General features: G+C 44.3%; 1 protein-coding gene across 1 annotated transcript in view; it reads right to left on the bottom strand.

The window, feature by feature from the left end:
- Positions 1–22675, bottom strand: part of MYZAP (myocardial zonula adherens protein) — a 93719-nt gene that overhangs the window by 50358 nt on the left and 20686 nt on the right. The window contains exons 3-4 of the mRNA XM_008164057.4: positions 9232–9390; positions 3081–3173 (exon numbers count right to left, since the gene is read on the bottom strand). Coding sequence (XP_008162279.2) covers positions 3081–3173; positions 9232–9390 — 252 coding nt within the window. The remainder of the gene's footprint in view (positions 1–3080; positions 3174–9231; positions 9391–22675) is intronic.

Genomic DNA, 22675 nt, shown 5'->3' with positions numbered 1-22675 from the left:
TGGGGCTTAACCGGTGCATGGGCCTAGTGTTGACCTGTGCACAGAGGCAAGTTTCACCCAATAAGAACTCCTGCAGAGTTTGTCTCACCTTGAAGTTGTACTTTGCATATTTTTAAATTTTGCCTGTTTTCAAAAAGAAAAAGGTTCTGATTTATAGAAAACATTGTGCATCTCTAGAAACTGCAGTGAGGATCTCCATGAAAGATCAGAACTGAAAATGCATATAAGAGCATTCCAGCAGGTGAAACAACACTCGTACTCATTTATTGTTATTTAGATAGCATGGTAAATTTTCACAATACTTTAGAGTAGCTAAAATATACTGACCCCCAAATTGACAAAGTCTCTGCCCTAAACAGTACACAAACCAAACACACACAAAGAGATACAGGACAGCTGTTTATTAGCTGTCTGTGTCTTCAGTGCACAACTGAACAGGTAGGAGTAGGAGGATGTTTGACAGCTGTTTACTGGGAAAGCTGCTTTAGGCACACGGGGTGGAGTGCAAGAGGACATACAGTCAGGAGTAGGTGAAGGAAAGAAATGGAGCAGCTTAGAAAGAGGCTTGGGTGGAGTGCAGGGAGCACAACATGGTATAGGAGGAGACGAGACCAGGAACACAGGGAAGCAAGTAAAAAGCTTTGAAGATAAGAAGCCTGGAGTTTAAATGTGAGAGTGAGCAGTGGGGAGGAGCCAACACAAATATTTACTATGTTTGAACTTTACAGAAGAAAAGCTGATCAACCAACCAACCATAAGGTATCTAAGAACATAAAGGAAGATACAACAGACCAAACAGTATCAATGATTATGAACCAAGGTCTAACCTTATCACGCACACAAGCAAAAAAGGTCTACCTCTAGATAAAATACACAAGCATTGTGAACCAACTTTCATAAGTATTTAACAATTAGCATTTACTAGCCAAGCCATGCACCAACTGGGCCAGAGCATACAGGAGAAGCCAGTGCTCAAGGCTCACTTCAGAGAGGTGTGTGCGCAAAATGTAAAAAGTGACCAAAGAAAGACTGTTTGGGACAGATTGCAGATGAGAGGGGAGATGGGGAGGATCCAGAAGAAAGGTTCAGTGACCAAGGCCAGGATTTCACCTGTGCATAGGCAAGAGTTAAAACAATAGGGATAAAAGCGAGGGGCAATTTTTGAAGATGACAGAGAGAATTTATAGCCAGGGCCCAAAGGTGATGGGAGCAGAAATAAAAGGATTCTAAAATGTTGCCAAGTATGAGAGCCTGAGTGTCTGGGAAGACGGTGGGGTGTCAAATCCACACATAAGATAAGGAGAAAAGGAGGTTTAGGGATAAGAAGTTCAGTCTGGGGAATGTAAAATGGTGGTTAAACACCCAGAAGGAACTATTGAAGAGACACTGGACTACGCACTTAACTATCACTATGCCATTCCCTTGAAATGCCACACACAAATCATTTGACTGAGCCAGGATCGCATGACCTGAAACGAGCTACATGTTACTGCTCTTCCTAACTACCCAATTTATGGCATTGTGATCTATTGACAAGCTAACATTACCTAAGAAATGATCCTATAATCATTAACTAGAAGGGAGAAGCTCAGAACAGGATAGATGGAATTCCATGGCACACCTGACACACTTTACAAAGACGAAAGTGGTGTGTCAAGAGGTTGCCTTGGGCCTTGGACAGCCCTTTATATTATTGTAGAAGTCCAAATAAACAAATAAATAAATAAATCCATCCAATAATAGATCCCAGAGACATTTATATTTCTCCCATATTTCAGACCAAATCCTGATCTCTTTGAGGTCAAAGCAAAAACTCCCATTGGCTTCAAGGGGATCTAGTTTAGTCCTTATCAGCATTTGGGACACAATTCTCTGATCTTTGGCTACTTTTTGGGCTCAGCTTCCCTTCTACAGGACACAAACACGGATGGAAAAAAGATTAAGTGAAAGAGAAGCAAATATTCATATTTTCAGACATTCCCAAGTATCAGGAAGTGGTCCAACAATGTGCTAAGGAATGATGATTTTTTTCCTTCAATTTTTTAAGTTTGCTTCCAAACCTACAGAGATCATTATGCACACTCTAGGATAAGGACTTGCAGAAGCTAAAGGCTCCATCAGGATAGCATTAGAGCACATATTTAAGTCCCACTAACATTAAGCATATGCTTAAGTGCTATCCTTATTAACAAGGCTTTTCTGAATCAGGGCCATAGAAAGAAATGTTGCAATTGGCATCTATAGCATAATTGTTGAACCAACCAGTTTTTTGAACTAAAGAACTCAGTTTGTATGATTCAGGTAAGAACAATTTTTAAAGTGTGTGTGTGGGGGGGGGGGGAGGAGGGGGGGAGGACAATTTTCCTGACACCTGTCACTATTATTGCTGCAGTGGAGCTTATGACTGAGAGGGTCATCATGAGCTATCATGGAGAGGCTTCAGCAGAGAACTGAGGTTGCAGCACTTTTATGGCAATCAAATATATTTAAATACTGTAGTAAGTTACAAAGGCTGGAATTTAGTTTACTGGAATGACCCGTTGCGTTGCAAAAGTGACCTCCAGTAAGCAATAGACATCAGATTCTTGTATAACCCACAGTCAGTTAATTTGTCATCCCACAGGACAATAGCTTTCTATGATAAACACCATCCTCAAGTCAGTATTGGAATATTAATCATACATAATCACACAGGCAATGTAATCAACAGTAGTCTTTATTTACAAAAAGTAGGTAATGGGGTGGTTCCATCATGCTCCTTTACATGATCAGACCTGAAGAAGAGCTCAGTGTAAGCTCAAAAGCTTCTCTCTCTCACCAACAGAAGTTGATCCCATAAAAGATATTACCTCACCCACCTTGACTCTCTAATGCTCCTTTGCAGACAGAAAAAGCCTCTGCCCTGTTTTCATTTTGCTTGAAAAATACAAAGTACTGTGAAGGCATGAAAAATAATGAACATAAATGGCTCTAAAACATGATTTGTTTCATGCTACATACTGTCTTTCCTAAAAAATGTTTATAGGTAACCTTGTTTGGTTCACCTCTTATGACATCATTATAAATAAATGTGAACTTACTGTCAATTCATTTGTAAGTTGCTGTATTTTCCGTTTCATTTCACCATACTCTCCATACATTTTCTTTCTTACTTTTTCCAAAGTTGCTCTCACCTGTAGTCAGACAAATTATAAGCCTTTGTTATTCAGCCTTTATTACAAATATAATTTAGATTAGAAACCAGACAATAATGTGCTCCAAAGACCAGGCCGGCTCTAACTTTTTTGCCGCCCCAAGCAGCACAAAAAAAAAAGCGCCGCCCCGCCGTAACCCCCCCACCCCACTGAGTGCCGTGCCACCGAAACCCCCCCGCCAAGCGCTGCCGAACAGCCGCCGCCCCCCGCCGTGCTGCCGAACACCCCCGACCCCCACCAAGCGCCGCGCCGACAAAACCCCGCCGAGTGCCGTGCCGCCGAACAGCCTCCGCCCCCCCCCACCGAGCTGCCGAACCCCCCACACACACGGAGCACAACCAAACACCCCCCTGCCGAGCGCCGTGCTGCTGAACCCCTCCCCGCAGAGCGCCACGCCACCAAACACCTTCCACCGAGCGCTGCGCCGCCAGACACCCCCCCCCCCGCCCCCCCCGGCCGAGCGCCGTGCTGCCCCCCGCCACCTCAAGATTGGCCGCCCCTTATCAGGTGCCACCCCAAGCACATGCTTGGTTGCCTGGTGCCCTGCCAAAGACCAAGATCACCTACAGTGATCACCATTGCTAAGCCAATGCTTGCTCACTGTGACATTTGTAATTCCCTGGCAGAAGTGTCTTAGATACCACGGTGTAGTAGCTGAGGGTTAATTTACCTTTTAAGGCATCTATCTGTATAAACACTCATTGGCATTAATTTAGAAACATAATTTCATCACTAGATTCCAAAAAATAGACTATTCACCAATTTGATTTTAATACAAAAATTAAACATAACTGCAGGTATAAATTGTTATTTCCTTTATGTATTTTTAACACTGGAAACAAAACTGAGTTAGCTACATTAATCAAACATGAACAGAAGCAACTTTCTAGCTCAGGATTAACTAGTGTTTACAAAGGCCACATCTAAATATATAAATGTTCACTTACATGCTACCTTCCAGACGCATAGTTAGAGGTTGCCCTTTTCACTCAGTCATATGATTACCTATCAGACTGATTAGGTATAGTACAACAGTGAGCATAGTTGGGCTTATGCACAGCTGGAGTCAGGTGTGGAGGCACTGAAAGGCGGCCGCATTCATGTGTACGTGTAGTGGGGTGAAGGCCCGCTCCAGCCCTGAAGGGGTTGGAAAACCCCTACAGGGGACTGGGGCTGAGTAAAGGAACAAAACCCCGGCTGATTGGGGAAGTGGCTGCAGCTGGGGCCACGCCCCAAACTGAGCCACTCGGCCTTATAAGAAGGCCAGGGTAGCCAGAACTGAGCAGTCTCCCTCTGACAGGAGAGACAGGCAGGCAGGCCGGCTGGCCGGCCGCAGGGAGCTCACCTGGGGACCTAGAGTAAGGCAGGGCTGGGAAGCCGTAGGCCAGCAACTCCCCAGGCTGTAGGGCCTGGTCCTAGGCTCATATAGGTATTGGGGTTGCAGAGGGACAACCTGAGGATGGGTAAAGGCAGCCAGTCCAAACCCCAAATGAGTTGCCTGTGATGATTGGCTGATAGACTGCAGTCTGCCCCAAGGCGTGGGGGCTAGATGGTGACTGGCACTAGCCACAACTGAGGTAACATTGGGATAAGGGGTGGGGGTTCCCCTGGGTGGGGAGACCCAGAGAGAGAGTGGGGTACTGCCAGGGGGGCAGCACCCATGCCAAGGGCACCAGGGTCGGGGAGGGACATGGGGGCCAACGACAGGCGGGACACCTGACCTGCAGAGGGCGCTCTGGATGCTGGGTGAGCTAATTCCCATGGATGACCAGCAGGAGGCGCTGCAGGAGTGAGTCTGTGCCTGATTACAGTGCGTATGTAATAAAGGGGTTCTCAGGACAAATTTTTTGGTGGCCTCAGAGTGTGGCCACCAACTCTCGCTTATGGCCGATCTCTCACTTTTTTCCCTAAAATACTTAATTAGCTTTAGGGAAAAAAATGAATATGCACATACACACGTCCAAATCATTGTTATTTATTGCTAGCTAGTAAGTCTGTTGTGAAAAGTGATATTAACAAACATACAACTGTCACTTTTCACAGCAGACTTACTCAGCCCTGCCAAGCCTGGGGCCAGGGGAGGCAACAGGGGACTAGAGCCTGAAGCCCTGCCGCCGGAGCCTGCTGCTGCACAGCCAGAGCCCAGGCCTGGGGCCTGAAGCCCCGTGACCAGAGCCTGCCACCCCAGAGGTGAACCCCAAAGCCTGAGCCCCACCACCCCGGAAGGTGGGGAACTCACTGGGTGCCTGCTCCTCCAGCGTTGTGCCCCAGGTTTCTCCAGAGGGGGGCAGGGCCCAACCCCAGTTGGTGACCCCAGCAACCAACACCAAGGCAGGGCATCCAGGAGCAATAGGGAGGGTGAGGGAGGCTGTGGCTGCAAGAAATGTCCCTGGTGGTCACATTTGGCCATGGTGGTCGCATTTGAGAAACGCTGTTTTAGGGGGGCACTCTCAGAAAGGAGTTTGTGCTGCATGGCCATGCCCCAAACCCTGTAGTCCTGCCTCCTTTGGAATGTGCACAGCTGAAAGCACAGGGAGTGCTCTCTCCTTCCCCTGCCACACACCATTTCTTGTGCTCAAAAAATAACTCAGTACAGTCTCTCCCCACTAGTGCACCTACCCAGAGAGCTCTGATTTGACCCAATATTTTTAGTCTAGTTTAAGTTTAAATGTTAAACATCACCTTATATGCATATATGTAGTGAAAACAGACTTTGATTTAACACCTCGTTGTACTGCAAAGTCATCAGGAGGAGGGGGAGCCAAGCTAATGAATTAGTTTAGTTGAATGCAGCTTTACAGAGAGAGAGAGAGAGAGGATCACACCTACCCCCAACCTCTTACATAAAATACTGCCAGAATCAAAGCCTAAAAATTTGTTCTTGTCAGCCTTTTATATTGGATAGATAGACAGGCCGTCCCTTTTGGCTGTTTTTGCGAATCTGTTCGGACAACACTGCTGCCATCCTTTTGATTGGAGGACACACTCTTCATTTTAATACTTGTCTGGATCTAAGGCTTTGATCCAAATAATAAGTGTGCATTTACATAGTATCATACTTCAATAGGCACAAAATGACTGGGGGAGAGGGGTCCATGGGGAGGGATCTGAAGTTTTAAACAGGACATGTCTGGGAGCTGGCATACTATATGAGAAAAAAGGCCAACGACGCTGACAGCACTAGGGCAAACCCAGCAAATCCAAAGACAAGCTGTATAACTGTCCAATCAAAGTTCTTTGGGGCAGCATCTGTCTTTGTTATGTGTAGGTACAGTACCTGCCACAATGGAGTCTGGATCCAAGATTGGAGCCCCTAGGTCAGTGGTCTCCAACTTTTTTACACCCAAGATCACTTTTTGAATCTAAGGGCAACCCAGGATCTAACCCGCTCCTTCCCTGAGGCTGCGCCCCTTCCCGCTCACTCCATCCCTCGCTGTCCCCCACACTCACTCACTTTCACTGGGTGGGGGTTGGCATTCGGGAGGGGGTGTGGGCTTTCGGCTGGGGCCCAGGGATACGCAGTGTGGGAGGGGGCTCTGGGCTGAGCCTGGGGCAGGGGGTTGGGGTGCAGGAGGGGGTAAGGGGAGCAAACTCTAGAAGGAAGCTTGGGTTGAGGAGGGGGTCTCCAAGCTGGGGCAGAGTGTTGGGGTGCAGGAGGCGGTACAGGGTGATGGCTCTGAGAGGGGGCTCAGGGCTGGGGGTTGGGGTGCAGGAGGGAGTTTGGGGTACAGGAGGGGTTTTGGGGTGCTGGCTCCAGGCAGGGGCTCAGGGCTAGGGGTTGGGTTGGGCTAGGGGCAGCACTTACCTCTGGTGGCTCCGTCGGCAGTGGGTGCAGTGAGGCTAAGGCAGGCTCCCTGCCTACCCTGGCCCCACACCGCTTCCGGAAGGCACCCCTGCAGCCCCTGGGCAGGAAGGGGACACATGGCTCCACATGCTGCCCCTCTCTGCAAGCACTGACCCCACAGCTCTCCCAGTCAATGGGAGCTGCAGGGGCGGTGCTTGCAGGCAGGAGCAGCACGCAGAGGGAGACCCCTGCCCCCCGGGCAGCACTGGCTGCATCCGGGGGCGGCGTGGGGCCAGGGTAGGAAGTCTGCCTTAGTTGCTGCAACGCTGAGCCGCCAGAGATTGCAAATGACTGGGAGATTCTCAAGGATTGACTAGTCGATCGCGATTGACCAGTTGGTGACCACTGCCCTAGGTGCTACTGCAATAACAATACCACCACCATTTTGGCTCCCATCATTGTAGCATTTAAATATCAAGGCAGTAGGCTGATAATGGATCAGCTCTGCTCACTTGCCACTGCCCTGCATCCTGTGTAGTCACTTACACCAGTCAGAAGGAGAGCATTTGACACTTGCTTTTCACTCACTTTTTACTGGTGTAAATGACCACGCAAGGGACAGGTCAATGGTGAATTGAGCCCAGAATATTTAGAAAGAGGGCAAGTTTCCTCAACTACAAGAAGCCACTTGGTAAGGGAGAGTCAGTGATTCCTGACTATTAGAAAATGGCCTAATACCATATGAAGATATAGCCTGCAAGTGCCTGTAAGCAAAAACAAGCAGGTATTAGGAATCAACATTATTACATCCCCTTAAATTGTTAGCCTGACTCACAGCGATACTCTCTTTTATATGAAAGTTGATCTGTGATGAAGTGGGACTGTTCTTAATGTTTCCTCTGAATACTGTGTGGGTGCCTCAGTTTCCCCTATGCATTGCTTAAGTCTCCAGTGTGCATAAATGACCAACACTCTGTATCCTGGCAACAATTGGCTGGGGCCCTTCCCCCCTGCAAGGGAATAGCTAAAGGTGAACAAAGAGATCAGGTGACCTTCTGGCCCAGGAAAAAGACAAAGGCCAGAAAGGAGGGGCTGGAGGGGGTTTCAGTTGGGAGCTGGCTGGGGACAGGAAGCTAGTGCAGACGGGGTTGGGCCCCAAGATGGACCCGGCTGAGGGATCCTGTTCTCTGTACCTACAAGCTCTGTTTTAGACCATGTTCCTATCATCTAATAAACCTCTGTTTTATGGGCTGGTTAAGAGTTACGTCTGACTGAGAAGTGGGGGTGCAGGACCCTCTGGCTTCCCCAGGACCCCACCTGGATGGACTCGCTGTGGGAAGCGCACAGAGGGGCATATACTGAATGCTCCAAGGTCAGACCCAGGAAGGTGAAGCCGTGAGAGCTTCTTGCCCTGAAGACAGTCTGCTCCGAGGGAGAGGAGGCTCCCCAGAATCCTGACTGGCTTTGTGGGGAGCAGTTCCAAAGTATCGTCCGGGGACTCCGTAACATGATCTCTTGAACTTGAAATCAGTAGAGCATCATCTGCACTGGCCAGCTTCCATAAACTGGCTTCATGGGTGGGATGGAGTAAAGAGAGAAGGATGGATTATTTGCTTTGTGCTAATTAGCGGAATTACTAACTAAGCCTAGAGAGTCAAAAATCAACAGATGAAATGTTTAGCTCCTGCGTGATTGCGGCACTGAAGTCAGTCTTACCAAGGCTGTTGAATTTACATTTCTCTTTCAGGAGAGCTGTTACTTATAGTTACCTATGGAAATGTTAGTTTCTCTTATTAGCCAATACTATCTGTACAGTAAAATTTGTGCAAGAAGCCACTGTTATTAGGCAACCCCTTACCTTTAAACTGCCCCAAAGTGTCCTTAAATGAATTGACTACTTTACCATTTTTAGTAGCCCACCCAGAACTGGAGAGGATGGGTTTGATCAGTCTTTCAAGTGCTGCTTAAACAATTTTCTATGTATTTGATTTCAGATTATAAGGGCTTTGGAACAGGGACCCTATGACTTGTTTGGCAGCTTATTTGCTGAACAGAAGCAGGAATGTAATGATCTGGTCAGTGTGTGCATTAGATTTCCCCCTCATTCCCAACCCACGGAGAATGAGAGTCTGTTACAGTCCCCTGCTACGGAACAGAGGTTTTTTTGCTCAGGATGTAGAGACTCAATAAACAACAACATTATAGAAAGATATTTGAGAACATCTTTTAAATTAAAAAAAATATATAACTCACATCTTTAATGTAATTCATCTCTTCTTTCAGCTGATGAGCTGACCACCCATAAACCACCATTTCTTTCTTATGGTTATTGTCAGTCCTGTGCACCACACCATACACCATGCCATCAGAGAACTTCCCTGTAGACATTCCATTCGGTACATGGTAGGGTTGCTAGTTAAAAACAAAAAAACAAACATCTTTTACCCTAATACTAAACACAATAACAAATTCAAAACAGAAAAAGGGGGCATGCTACAGACCTGCACAGAAGGACACAGATATTCCTTAGGTCTTATATACTTGCATCATCAAGGAATGAGAGAAGTTTCATTAGTCTTAATAGAAATTACATGTGTATGTACAACTAGAGGACAACAGACTGGATTTCTGGGTGAGAGAAAGTAATGGGGTTATTAAAAAAAGAATTAATTGTTCAAGACATTGACTTACTTAAATTCATCACTGGAATTTGCTCTTTTACACTTGTGTATATGTATGGTTGGGTTTGGAGGCTAGGGGTAAGTAGATGTGTAGGCACAGCCCATAGCAGCTGTTTTCCTTTGCCTGGAGCTGCTCTCAACTTTTGTTTATAATTTACTTTCAAAATGTTTCTTTATGCACCCTTTAAAATAAAAATATCCTGGAGGAAAAACCAGGAGACACGACATGTAAGATGTTTTATTGCTCATTTTAAAACTTTTTCATGAAGAAATACATGATAGATGCAGTTTTTATAACTTTCTTATGCAAGGTCAGTGCAAGAAAGAATTACAGTGCAAAATATTTAGAAACTTATGAATAAACGTGGGTCATTTATACATACAAACCCTTATTTAACGTAGTTCTCAGGAAACATTTGAAATTGAAACTTTCAATTTTAAAAAGGAATACATTAACTGCATTTAGAACATGAATTTTAGATTATAGTGGTTTGATATTTAGTGCTCAAAAAAAAAAATCCGAACTTGTTTGTACTATAATTTGTTTATATTTTAAGCAGTTCAGTTCACATTTGAAGCTTTTTTTTTTTTTTTTTTTTAAAAAGATGACATACTTTCATGGTATCCCAGTACTTTAGATTCAGGTTCTGTTTCTCCTGCAGGATTTAGTAACATCATTGGAAGACTTGAAGTAGGGCAATGAGCGCATGGTATATGCACATATTTGTGTAGGTGTTAGGAATGTTATCAATTCTTGTAAGGGGGACACAGTACTCGGAACTCAGGTCCTGGTAGGTAAAAGTACAGAGAAAGTTAAACTAAAAAATAGATATGCATGTGTGTGCCCCAATTTCAGAGGAACACTGTGTCCCCGATTCAGGCTTTCAACACCTCTGAAAAGAATTAGGTACAAGGTGTCACAAAACTGAAGTGCACAAAATTAGTGAACACTGCTGAGAATACGGCTGAAAAATATTTATGCATCTGCTTAACTCTATGCACATGAACAGTCTCATTAAACTCCGCACATAATGTAAATGTTTGCAAGATTGGGGCATAAATCATTAAAAATTACAAACATACATTTTTAGTTTTTTTCCCCTCTCTATATACTTAGCAGGACGTGGGTAGATTTGGGAACATTCCTGAAGGTTGCCCTCAGTCCCTCAGATAAAGATTTTGTAACTAAATAAATATTCCCATTCAACAATAAAAGCTTTTAGGTGTTGAAACCTATTAAGTTTTTAACACCTCCAACACATTTCAACAGTAAATATTCTCCTTCCCCATCAACTGAGGGATGAGAAAGCTGCAGCTCAATTTTCAATCTCTTATGATGTCACATCCCACTAGCTCTCCAGTTCTTCAGATAACAGAGAAATAAAGACCAACCCAGCATGCTATTTCTAGTGTAAAAAAGCTAAAATGCTGGTGGGGGATGAAGAACAAAGGGGATGATTGGAGTTCACCTTTAAAGTACTAATGTTAAAGGAACCAAAATTACATCTCCTAGAACTATTCACTCCACAAGACAATGAGCTGGCAACTGTAATACATAATCAATTTGTACTGTATTCTTAGGCTAGGTCTACACTACCCGCCTGAATCGGCGGGTAGAAATCGATCTCTCGGGGATCGAATTATCGCGTCTCGTCGGGACGTGACAATCGATCCCCGAATCGACGCTCTTACTCCACCAGCGGAGGTGGGAGTAAGCGCCGTCGACGGGGAGCTGCGGGGGTCAATTTTGCTGCCGTCCTCACAGCGGGGTAAGTCGGCTCCAATAGGTCGAATTCAGCTACGCTATTCGCGTAGCTGAATTTGCGTATCTTAAATCGACCCCCCCCTGTAGTGAAGACCTGCCCTTAGTCACAGTACATGAGTTAATCTCTCTGTTTAGAGATTGTTTTTAAATGATATCTTGTACTGATTTTGAGCAAGCTGGTTTGTCTATATTAGATAATCACACTCTACATTAGCTGTGCACGTATCTGGGAAAACAACAATATTTACCACACAAATTAAAAGGAAATATTGCCGTAGCTTTGACATTTAAAAAAAATTACATAACTGTGAAATATTTCCAAGCTTTTGTTACCCTGATATTTTCTCCCCAACATTGTATACAAACTATCACCCAACCCCCTCCCACCACATTAAAAGAACATTAAAGTTACACGGTCAAGCCCTCCAAAGTTAGGAAGTGCCAGAAATAAGGTTGCCTGTGTAACCTTAATTCAGACCCTTGTGCATACGCATTATAATACATTATCTAATTACATGCTCACATGCTGTTTTTTTTCAACAGGATCTCTACCTCATTCATTGTACAAGATGGACGTGCTTGGGGGATGAATCAGGATTGTGTAGTAAAGGTGGCTGTTGTCTACAAGACCTCTGCCTCATTTATTGTACAAGTTGGAAGGTGTGTAGTTAACAAGGCAAGGTGGGAAGAGAAGGATGGTCTCATGCTAATAGCAGTTGAATGCTGACCTGGACAACTGGATTCTATTCCTACCTCTGGCACACAGAGTTCCGGTGTGATGCTAGGCAAGACACTTAAAAATCAAAACATTTCACAGGTAGTCATTACTTGTGTGTTTCTCATTTTCTGAGTGCCCAGCTTGAGAACCTGGGATCTGATGTACAGAACACACACACACTGATTTGCTAAACTCTCACAGCTGCAACTGAAGTCAAGAGGAGCTGTTATCAAGTGCTATATACTGCTAAGTGCCTGAAAAAAAAAATCAGGTCTTAAACATCTCTAATTGAGCATTGCCTCACTACCAGGGCCAGTCTCTTTGACCAGACATTCCCAGTTCCTCCTTCCCTTCTCTTCATCTGGTCCATCTCTTCTCTCCCCCTCCCCCCCACCCCGTTTCTCCCCTCCCTGTATTTTTGCCCCAATCACCCCACTCCCTGGCTCTTTGTAGCAATCTCTTTGCCCAACAGCCACCCTCAGTTTCCGCCATGCACATCCTGGCTCCTTCTCATCTCTCTCTCCCCCAGCCCCCGCACTCATTCACTCCCCACCGCTTTCCAGTCCCAGTCTCCTCCCTCAACCACCTCCTGTCTCCGCCTCCTCTAAGCACTCTAAGCAATGATCTCAGTGTGGTCATTCCTCCCCAAATGGCTCCCAGATTCCCCCATTTTCTTTCACCAGCTCCCAGTCCCAGTCTCCTTGCCAAACAAGTCTCAGCCTCCTTTTTCTCACAACCCCAGCCTCCCAATCCCAGTCCCACCTCCACCTCACAACTCCCAGTCAGTTTCTCTCTCCCCCTTTCCTCCTCCTGTCCCAGGAAGTCTCCCAACTATTCCTTTTCTTCCTCCCTGGTACAGTTCTTCTCCCTTCTGCATTCCTCCTCCATGCTGTCTAACCTCATTCTGAGAAATGACTGAAACATATGAAAAATTCAGAAAGCCTTTGACAAGATCCTCATCAAATGCTCTTAAGCAAATTAGGGAGTCATGAGATAAAAGGAAAAGTCCTCTCATAGATCCCTAAAGATAGGAAACAAAGGGTGGGACTAAACAGTCAGTTTTCACAGTGGAAAGAGGTAAATAGTAGGGTCCCCCCAAGAACCTATACTGGGATCAGCGCTGTTCCACATAGTCATAAATGACCTGGAAAAGGGAGTAAGAGTGAGGTGGCAAAGTTTGCCAATAATACAAAATTACCTTATAGTAAGCTGTTCCATACCCCTAAAAATCACTTTTGTTGCCCTTCTCCATACTTTTTCCAATTCTAATATATCTTGTTTAAGATACGTCTCCAGAACTGCACGCAGTATTCAAGGTGTGGGCATAGCATGGATTTATACAGTGACGTTGTGGTATTTTCTGCCTTATTATCTATCCATTTCCTAATCGTTCCAAACACTGAGCTTTTTTGACTGCAGATGGACGTTGAGTAGATGCTTTCAAAGAACTACCCAAGATGACTCCAAGATCTCTTTCTTGAGTGGTAACAGCTAATTTAGAACCCATCATTTTGTATGTATAGTTGAGATTATGTTTTCCAATGTGCATTATTTTGCATTTTCAACATCATTTTATTGCCCCATTACCCAGTTTTGTCAGATTCCTTTGTAACACTTCACAGTCTGTTTTGGACGTGTCTATCTTCAATAAGATCATAAGAACAGCCATACTGGGTCAGATCAATTGTCCATCTAGCCCAGTATCCTGTCTTCTGACAGTGGCCAATGTTTTTATGTTCTAAAAATCATGAATGGTGTGAAGAAAGCGAATAAGGAAATGTGATGTACTCTTCCATAGAACACAAGAGCCAGGGGTCACCCATTGAAATTAATAGGCAGCAGATTTAAAAAACAACTATCAGGAAGTATTTCTTCACACTAAGCACAGTCAACCTGTAGAACTCATTACTAGGGAATGTTGTGAAGGCCAAAAGTACAACTGGTTTCAAAAAAGAATGAGGTAAGTTCATGGAGTATAGGTCCATCAATGGCTATTAGCCAAGATGATCAGGGACACAACCCCAAGCTATCGATGTCCCTAAACCTCCGACTTGCAAGAAGTTGGGATTGGACAACAGGAGATGCATCACTCGATAAATTGTCCTGCTCTGTTCATTCCCTCTGAAGCATCTGCCCTGGTCACTATCAAGAGAGGATAACGGGCTACATGGACCACTGATCTGACCTTGTATGGCCCTACTTATGTAAATTCAGCATGCGGCAAACACCCAGAGCATGGAAAATTTCAACCCAAATGGTTAAAGTTTCACAAACTTATAAGCAACTGTAAAAAGAGTCTTATAATGGGAAATGTTGGGCAACCTTAATAAAAAATGGTGCTAACAACCTCATCTACTACACAAACGCAAATGCACAGTATAGCGCAACTATAAATATACAATTCCACGTTAAAAAAAAAATATCACAGGCATATTTTTGTATCCCAGTAATCGAAGCTACATAATCACATACTACTCTACCCATCATTTAAAAGCCATTTGCTTTTTGAAAACAGAGAAAGCAAGCTTGTTTTACAGGAACTGGGTGGGACATGATTCAACACTGGCTTTTCATTTCCTGGGTTGTACAATTCGTTTGGTAGTTTCATATGAACTCCACCCTAAAATAATTACTTGCATTAGAGCATTAAATAATAATTTCCGTCTCCCCGACGCCCAAGACAGTAATCATTTCAATTGTGGCAAATTACTTCAGAAAGTAATATGTTTCTAAGGACCTGAACATTATCTATGGAATAGCTACTACCTAGCAACTATAGCTTTCAAAGTCACACAATTAGTTCATTATCATTTTAATGGCACTGTAGTAGCTGAACTTGTTGAGCCCCAGCAACAAACTTCTACCGGTATCCAAAATGGTACAGGCCTCATTTTAAAATCTCGCTTATAGGCATTAACATGGAGATTGTGCATAGAGCTGTACAAATGACTGATTTTTTCCAGTTTTCTGGCAGTTCCAAAAAGACAGACTTGTTTGACAAACTGAAAAGTTAAAAAAAAAATTGCTCTGAATTTTGTTTGTTTTAAAAATTAAATAAAATGAGGACCTTTATATGAAATGTCATTTTGAATAGAAAAAAAAAATGAAAATATTTTGTTTTGAAAATATGGAAACAAAATGTTTAGATTTTTTTCTTCCTTGTTTTCAACAGAAACAATTCATCAAATTCAACATAAAATCATGAAATGTTTGGGTGAATCCAAATGTCAATTTTTTGGCAGAAAAATTTTTCAGTTGGAAAATTTCAACCAGCTCTAGTTATAAACTTTCTGGCCACAACTGGGCTTTTCCAATGCCAGGCAATGTATTTGTGCAGAATGCCTTGGGAAGATCTTTTCTGGCAAAGATCTAGTAGATTCAAACTAACCAAGATCCATATCCATTCAAACCACACGGTCCCCCAAATACACTTATTTCCCATTAACACACAGGAGAGTAGATGTACAATTCCATTGTGTGGTAAATATAAATGTGACATGTAGGTATATATATTACACAATCACTGCTTACACCTCTAACCATGCCTTTTGTTATCAGCACCTGCTCCAGGAATTGTGCCTCCTTTCAGGCTGTTCTGTAAGTTTAGAACAGTGTCCCAAGCTTCCTCCCTCTCTCACAAGAGAGAGTTCAAAAATTCCCCTCGTTTGAAAAGCATTCCACATCTAATAAGTACATGACATTGTACATTTGTTCTCTGCTTTACACTGTATTGTTTTGGTTTATGTAATTCCTTCATATTGTGAACTCCCAAGGGCAAGGATCGGTTACAGTTTTGGCACAGTTTTCCCATTGTTCAATGCTGTACAAATTGACAGCACTATCTATGTTATATTCTCTTTTACTGTCATTTTTCTCTGGTCTTTTCCCTCCACTCAAATCTCTTTCCACCCCTGCCTTTCCCACCTCCCACAAAGAAGTTGGTAGTTCTATCATTTAAAGTTTATTTTTTCTAAACTACTTGTAGCAGGGTATAAGGGCACTATCTGGCCATTGTGTTAATCACAATTCAGCTGCCTGTTTCACTTGCACAGCTACTCAGGGGAAGGGCTAGTGGAGTGGCCACTTGGAAGGCAGAAAGGAAAAAATTCCTTGGGGAAGTTCAGGTTCACACCCAGGGGTCAGAGAATGTCTTACCGATTATCTTGACTTATTTTACATTCTTGCTATAAACACTTGCCACGTTAAAGGAGAGGATCTTGCTGACTGCAACTATTTTTTCTCATGTTATTCCACCAGCATGCACCTGACATTACACACCTCTTCCAATTTGCGTTCTCTGAGCACTTACTTACCCCCACCTCTGGTCTGTGTTTCTCCATCAATATTTTATCTTTTTTTCCTCCCCCTTTCTTTCTTGTTGCCCTGTCATACCTGCTCCCTACCATATTCTCTTTCTCCCAAATCCCCGGTGTCCCCCACTCCCCAACCTAGCCTCATAGAGCACTAGAGCCTTCACAGCCAGTAAAATCTGTTTAACACGTGTTTACAGCCACACCTTTTCCCTATTCCAATGCAGAAGGGAGCCAGGCTAGTAGATCCTCTCCCCCGTTCATGTATTCAGTGATAAAGGGGTGGAAATGGTAATCACCACCTCTCTCTGCTGCATGGTCAACGGTGAGGCAAGCGACAGATCTCTCAGTTGGTGATATTAAAAGTCAATGAGTGTCTTCAAAATGTTCAGGACCAGATGAGCACTGGCTAGGATCATTGCACTCAGCTGCTGAGCTAGCTAAGCAAAGTTGTCAATGCTAGTGGACTTTAAAGCCAAGATCCAGTCTAACCGCCCCCATTTCTGTTCAAAATCATCAATTACTGCTAGAGAAAGGTAAAGGAAAGAGTTTTAGCTACCACGGCATTGCCACACACTCATCACTGTAATATCAGAGCACTTCCCTGAGCAGACACTACAGAAAAAGCGCTGAATTTTATTTAAAAACTATTCTAACATGCTAGCTGCTGACTTAAAATTACAGGCTTATTTTGAGTGATTTCTGAGTCTGTACTGCAATGTAAGGCCTGGTCCCCACTTAGTCCGGACTTCGGACTAAGGTACGGAAATTCAGCTACGTTAATAACGTAGCTGAATTCGAAGTACCTTAGTCCGAACTTACCGCGGTCCAGACGCGGCCGGAAGTCTCCCCCCGTCGACGCCGCGTACTCCTCTCGGCGAGCTGGAGTACCGGCGCCGACTGTGAGCACTTCCGGGATCGATCCGGGATCGATTTATCGCGTCTTAACCAGACGCGATAAATCGATCCCAGAACATCGATGGCGTGCCGCCGGACCAGCCGGTAAGTGAAGACTAGGCCTAAGGCTAGGCCTTGGCTACACTTACCCGCTAGTTCGGCGGCTGGCAATCGAACTTCTGGGTTCGACTTATCGCGTCTAGTCTGGACGCGATAAGTCGAACCCGGAAGTGCTCGCCGTCGCCTGCGGTACTCCAGCTCGGCGAGAGGAGTACCGCGGAGTCGACGGGGGAGCCTGCCTGCCGAGTGTGGACCAAGGTAAGTTCGAACTAAGGTACTTCGAACTTCAGCTACGTTATTCACGTAGCTGAAGTTGCGTACCTTAGTTCGAATTAGGGGGGTAGTGTAGACCTGGCCTAAGTTAGTAGTGAGAATATACCATTTTCATGCACAGCAAATGCTACATGAATCTATCTACAGTAGCTTCCAGGGACGTGCTTTGACTCAATGTGCAGTAGCACAGACACAATATGTCAGGTTATGTCTCATAGCATATCCCAAAGAAAAGCAGATAATTATTTATTATTATTCAGTTCCTTGCACTATTTTAAATAGACAGACACCCAAGATGTTGCAAAATTCCTGCTAATTACCAGATGTCCAGTTTATCTCTCAACCCAAATAATAGACAGTTTGGTATGAAGCAGAGCCACCATAAAAAACAGTATGAGGTGCAATAAAGTACTCCTCAGAGCATAAGTGCTGCTTTTTGCTTCCTCTTTTATAGGCAGGCATGATGCCTATTAATCTACATGTACAATAAGAAACACGTGCCAAGGAGAGATTTTCCCCCAATCCATATCCAATATTCCATTTTAAAATCAAAAGATACATTCAAGACTTTCTTATCACTCCACATTCCTCCTAAACAAGAGCTCAAAGTACACTCTAGGCATCCTTTTTAAAAAAAGAGTAAACCCATCTAATTTAATGATTAAGACACATCTTGGTGTGTTTGGATCAGTGGTTCTCAACCTATTTATCATTGTTGGCTGCATCCAATGCTACCTATATGGCCCTGAGGATGTCACATGGACCACAGGTTGAGAACCACTGGTTTGGATACACAATAACAACAGATTCATGTAGGGGTGGGTGGGGTAAATAAGAACTTAAAAGTTTTAGCAAAACCTAATTGTTAATTACCTGTAATATCTCAAATCAATTCCTTTGGTAGCTAGTAAAAGTAGTTAAGATATGTTTCTTATTTCTTCCTATTCCCAGAGCTATCAGAGTATCTGCTATATCAGTTCTGTCTCCCTTTTGTTTATAATACAAGTTACCAATGATATAGACAGTGATAATGTTCACACAGTTGATTAAGTTACAGATTTCCTGTAAAGAAGAATAGCATCTTTATTATATCTATTCCATCAGCCAACATTGCTCTACTGTGATGAGAGATTATTATTTTTCTTGATATTACTTTGGTGTTCATGAAACTCATGTTACATTCAGCCTCCTTTGCAGATGCTACATTATATTTTTAAATGCATTATTGATATGGAAAATGTGCCAATACATATCTTTTCAAGCATTATTTCTTGAAATGCAGCCTATATTAAATATAGACTGAAAGAAATATACAAGTTAACTTCTATGATTCTATACCATTTTCAGGAACTGTAGAAAATTCAAAGAGTACCACAATTAGCAAAAACTATCACATATTTATCTACCAGTGAAGTAGCTGATTTTATAACATATACTGTAGCCTAGTAGTACCTAGCTATTACATACTGCTTGTCATCAGTAGATCTCAAAGTGCATCACAAAGTCTACTTTAGTGGTGCTCAACCCTGGAGAGTCTATGTCTCATCCAAAGGAGGTGCAAAGAACCCAAAAATAGTCAGAGACACATCATGAGATCATATTAGTGCAACTCAAAACCACTTCTTATTAAAGGAGTATCAGGTAGAGAAGTCTACAACCCAGTGCCATCCTATGGTATTTTTATAACTCTCTGGCACTGCCTTTGACACAATACTACCCCTCTAACTCTTATCATTCCCAAGCAGCTGGCAGAGATGGGAAGGGAACCTGGGAATTATCCATTTGCTCATCAATATTTCTGTTGCCTTGTCACATGGAAAGCATTCTGCTGATGCAACTGTTGTGTTTGCTCCAAGAGCTCCAAATCAGATCTGTAGACTCCACAAGAGTTACATGTGGTTCAACGGTCAGGTGGAGCTTCATAGATCAGAGTAGGGCAGTGTCACAGGGCATGCGACCTCACCCTCTTTGCAAGCAGTACTCACACACTCTTAAGTTCACAATAGCATATTTTATTTATGTCTCATGCAGTTTCATGTCCCATCACCATAAGGCTTTACCCAATCTTCAATGTACTCCTTGACCGAGGGGTGATTGTCTCACTTTTGAGATCCTGATCTTCTTTGCCCTTTCTTCCAGCCTTTGCCCCCTCTTCCTGTTTTTTTTAAATGTCCCAACTGATGAGCTGAATCACCTTGTTAGTTGTTTAGTCATCCAGTCCCTAACCAATTATCTCCTCAATTTGGCCCATGTGGGGATATTTGCAAATTGCATAGAGGGATGAGTCAACCTTAAACTAGTCACAGGTTCTTAGGCCTTCTCAGTGCATTGTTAGCTTGAGCTGTAACTTGAGTTTTGCACCTAACCGGACTACAGTCCACACAAAAATCTTTAGCTCAATTTAAATGGTGCTTGAAGCTCATGCTAGTTAGAATGGGAATGCAGTATCTTGAATTACAACAAGTCATCAACTACTAATCCAATCACTCTGGGTATGTCTACACAGCAATTTAAGCCCAGGCTCAATCTAACCTCCACCTTGTATCCACATGGCAAATGTGCTAACCTAGGGCTCATTCCCAGGGTCCCAGGCAATGTTCCCTCTATTTTTTTCCATCCATGTGCAGAATAAATTTTGTTATGTGCACTATGGTGATGTGCGCCACTAGTAGAAACAAAAAACTTAAATATATATTTTTAAAAAGTTACCATAGGTATAATTACTCCAGCCATGATAGGTTAGGCATTTTAGATCTCACTACTCAAAGAATTAAATGTAAGTGTAAGAGAAATAAAAATTATGAAATGCATAGACCAGTCAAAAAACTAAAATAAACACAATTTGAGAGAGTAAAATTGCACACACACACACACACACACACACACACACACACAGTGTGTGCTGGCTGCTGGGGAATTTTCTGAGAGACACTGTGCACGGTCTCTTTAAAGCACTCACTGAAAGCTCTTCTGCTCCTGAGCCCTGTCCCCGCTCCCCGACTCTGCAGAGATTGGGTGACACGGGCAAGGGAGGGAGAGAGAGAGAGAGAGAGCGCGCGCACGCACACGCACACTGGCTGCTGGGGAAGTCTCAGATACCGTGTGCTGTCTCTTTAAGGCACTCACACCCAGAAGGCTCGTTCAGACCTCAGACCGCAGCACTCTCTACTGCTCTGAGTTCTGAGCCCTGTCCCCTCTCCCCTGCTCTGTGGTGATGGGGTACAGCGGTGAGGGGGGGGAAGGGGACACCCTGACATCAGCATCCTCCTCCCCCCCACTTTGCACAGCCAGCAGGAGGGTCCCAGGAGCAGCTGCATGAGCAACATGGCTGCAAAACAGCAGTGGGGAGGGGCATCTGAACACACGCTGCCAGATGCGCTCTGCTAATCAAGTGCACGGCCCTTGAATCACTCCTGGGAGGCTGCGCAGCTTAGAGGGTACACAGCCCAAGACCCTTCAGGGCTGGAGGGTCTGAGCCCATAGTAAGTTGGGACCTAGGGTCTGAGCCCTATTGGTTTCCTGTGTGCATATGGCTTCAGCTTGACTTGGGTCCTAGAAGTGCTCCTGCGTATCCCAGAGTTCCTGGCAGCAGAGGAGCATGCAGCCAGGGAGCGCCATTACTGTCTGGCCAAGCATGCTACTCCTTTCAGCTCCTCCCGCAGCAGCGGCTCTGACTCCTCCTCACTGCTGTGTAGAGCTTGCCCAGAACAGGGAGCAAAGTTGACAGGGAGGAGGTGGCTCCCTGTCACTGAGATGTTGGATTAAAAATGCAATGTAGATGGTCAAGCCCAGGATTCCTTGCCACAGGTCAGCTGACTTAAGTCCCACTCGGTGTACATTACTATATAGACATAGCCTCTGTGAAGGTATTGTTTTCCAGTGTGATCACTCTCAGTAGGCTTGAGTGGAGCAAGTTGAGTGTACTAACTGCAGTAAAGACAAACCCTTAGATGCTACAGTATGGAACAAAGATGGGTATAAAATTCAGTAAGTGCTCAAAATAAGGTCTTGTCTACACTATAGAGTTTTGCCAACAAAAGTTTGTTGGCGATCAAAAAGCACTATAACAAGATTGTTATTGCATGTTCACACTACACTCCCTCTGTCATCAGAGCACGTCCACAGTTGGTGCTCTAGCATTGTGGGTAGCTATCCCATTTCTGCAGCTAGGACTTGTGGGAAGGCGGAGTGGATTGCAGCACATCATGGGGGCAGGTTCAACATCCCATGATGCATTATTTCCGTCCCAGCATTCCATGGTCTTCCAACTGCATTTTGTGACATTTTTCATTGGCCTCCGTTTACTACGCGCCTGCCATCTCTGTGTGAAAGGATGGATCCTGCACTGCTCCTGTTGTGGTCACTGTTATGAACACATCGTGGATGGTTATGCATTATATCACAAGCTCCTAATCTGAACAGGAATCAGAGTTGCGTGACCTGCTATGTGCCATGGAAAGAAACACCAGATTAACTTTTGGCATTCACGGAGCAGCTGCACACAGTGGACTCCTGAGCTTTTGAGCTCAGGAAACAAACACTGAGTGGTGGGATGATGAGCAGTGGCTACAGAACTTTCAGATGTGGAAAGCCACCTTCCTGGAACTATGTGCGGAGCTCACCCCAGCACTACAGTACAAGGACACCAAAATGAGAGCCGCCCTCTCGGTGGAGAAGTGCATGGCGATCACAGAGTGGAAGCTGGCGACTCCAGTCTGCTACCAGTCGGTCGCGAATCAGTTTGGAAGTCGATCATGGGTGTCACGTTAACATGAGTGAACAGGACCATTAATCACATCCTGCTACAAAGTACTGAGACTCTTGGCAACGTGTGTGAACCAGTGGATGGCGTTGCAGCAGTGGAATTCCCTAATTGTGGAGGGGCAATAGATGGAACGCATATTCCAATTTTGGCCCTGAACCATCTAGCAACAGAGTGCATCAATAGAAAGAGGTACTTCTCTATGGTATTGCAGGCTCTTGTGGATCACCA

The sequence above is a fragment of the Chrysemys picta genome, chromosome 10, assembly GCF_011386835.1.
Source record: "Chrysemys picta bellii isolate R12L10 chromosome 10, ASM1138683v2, whole genome shotgun sequence".
Classification (NCBI taxonomy): domain Eukaryota; kingdom Metazoa; phylum Chordata; order Testudines; family Emydidae; genus Chrysemys; species Chrysemys picta.
Note: the sequence above shows the minus strand (reverse complement) of the source record. Positions and strands in the feature narration are given on the sequence as shown.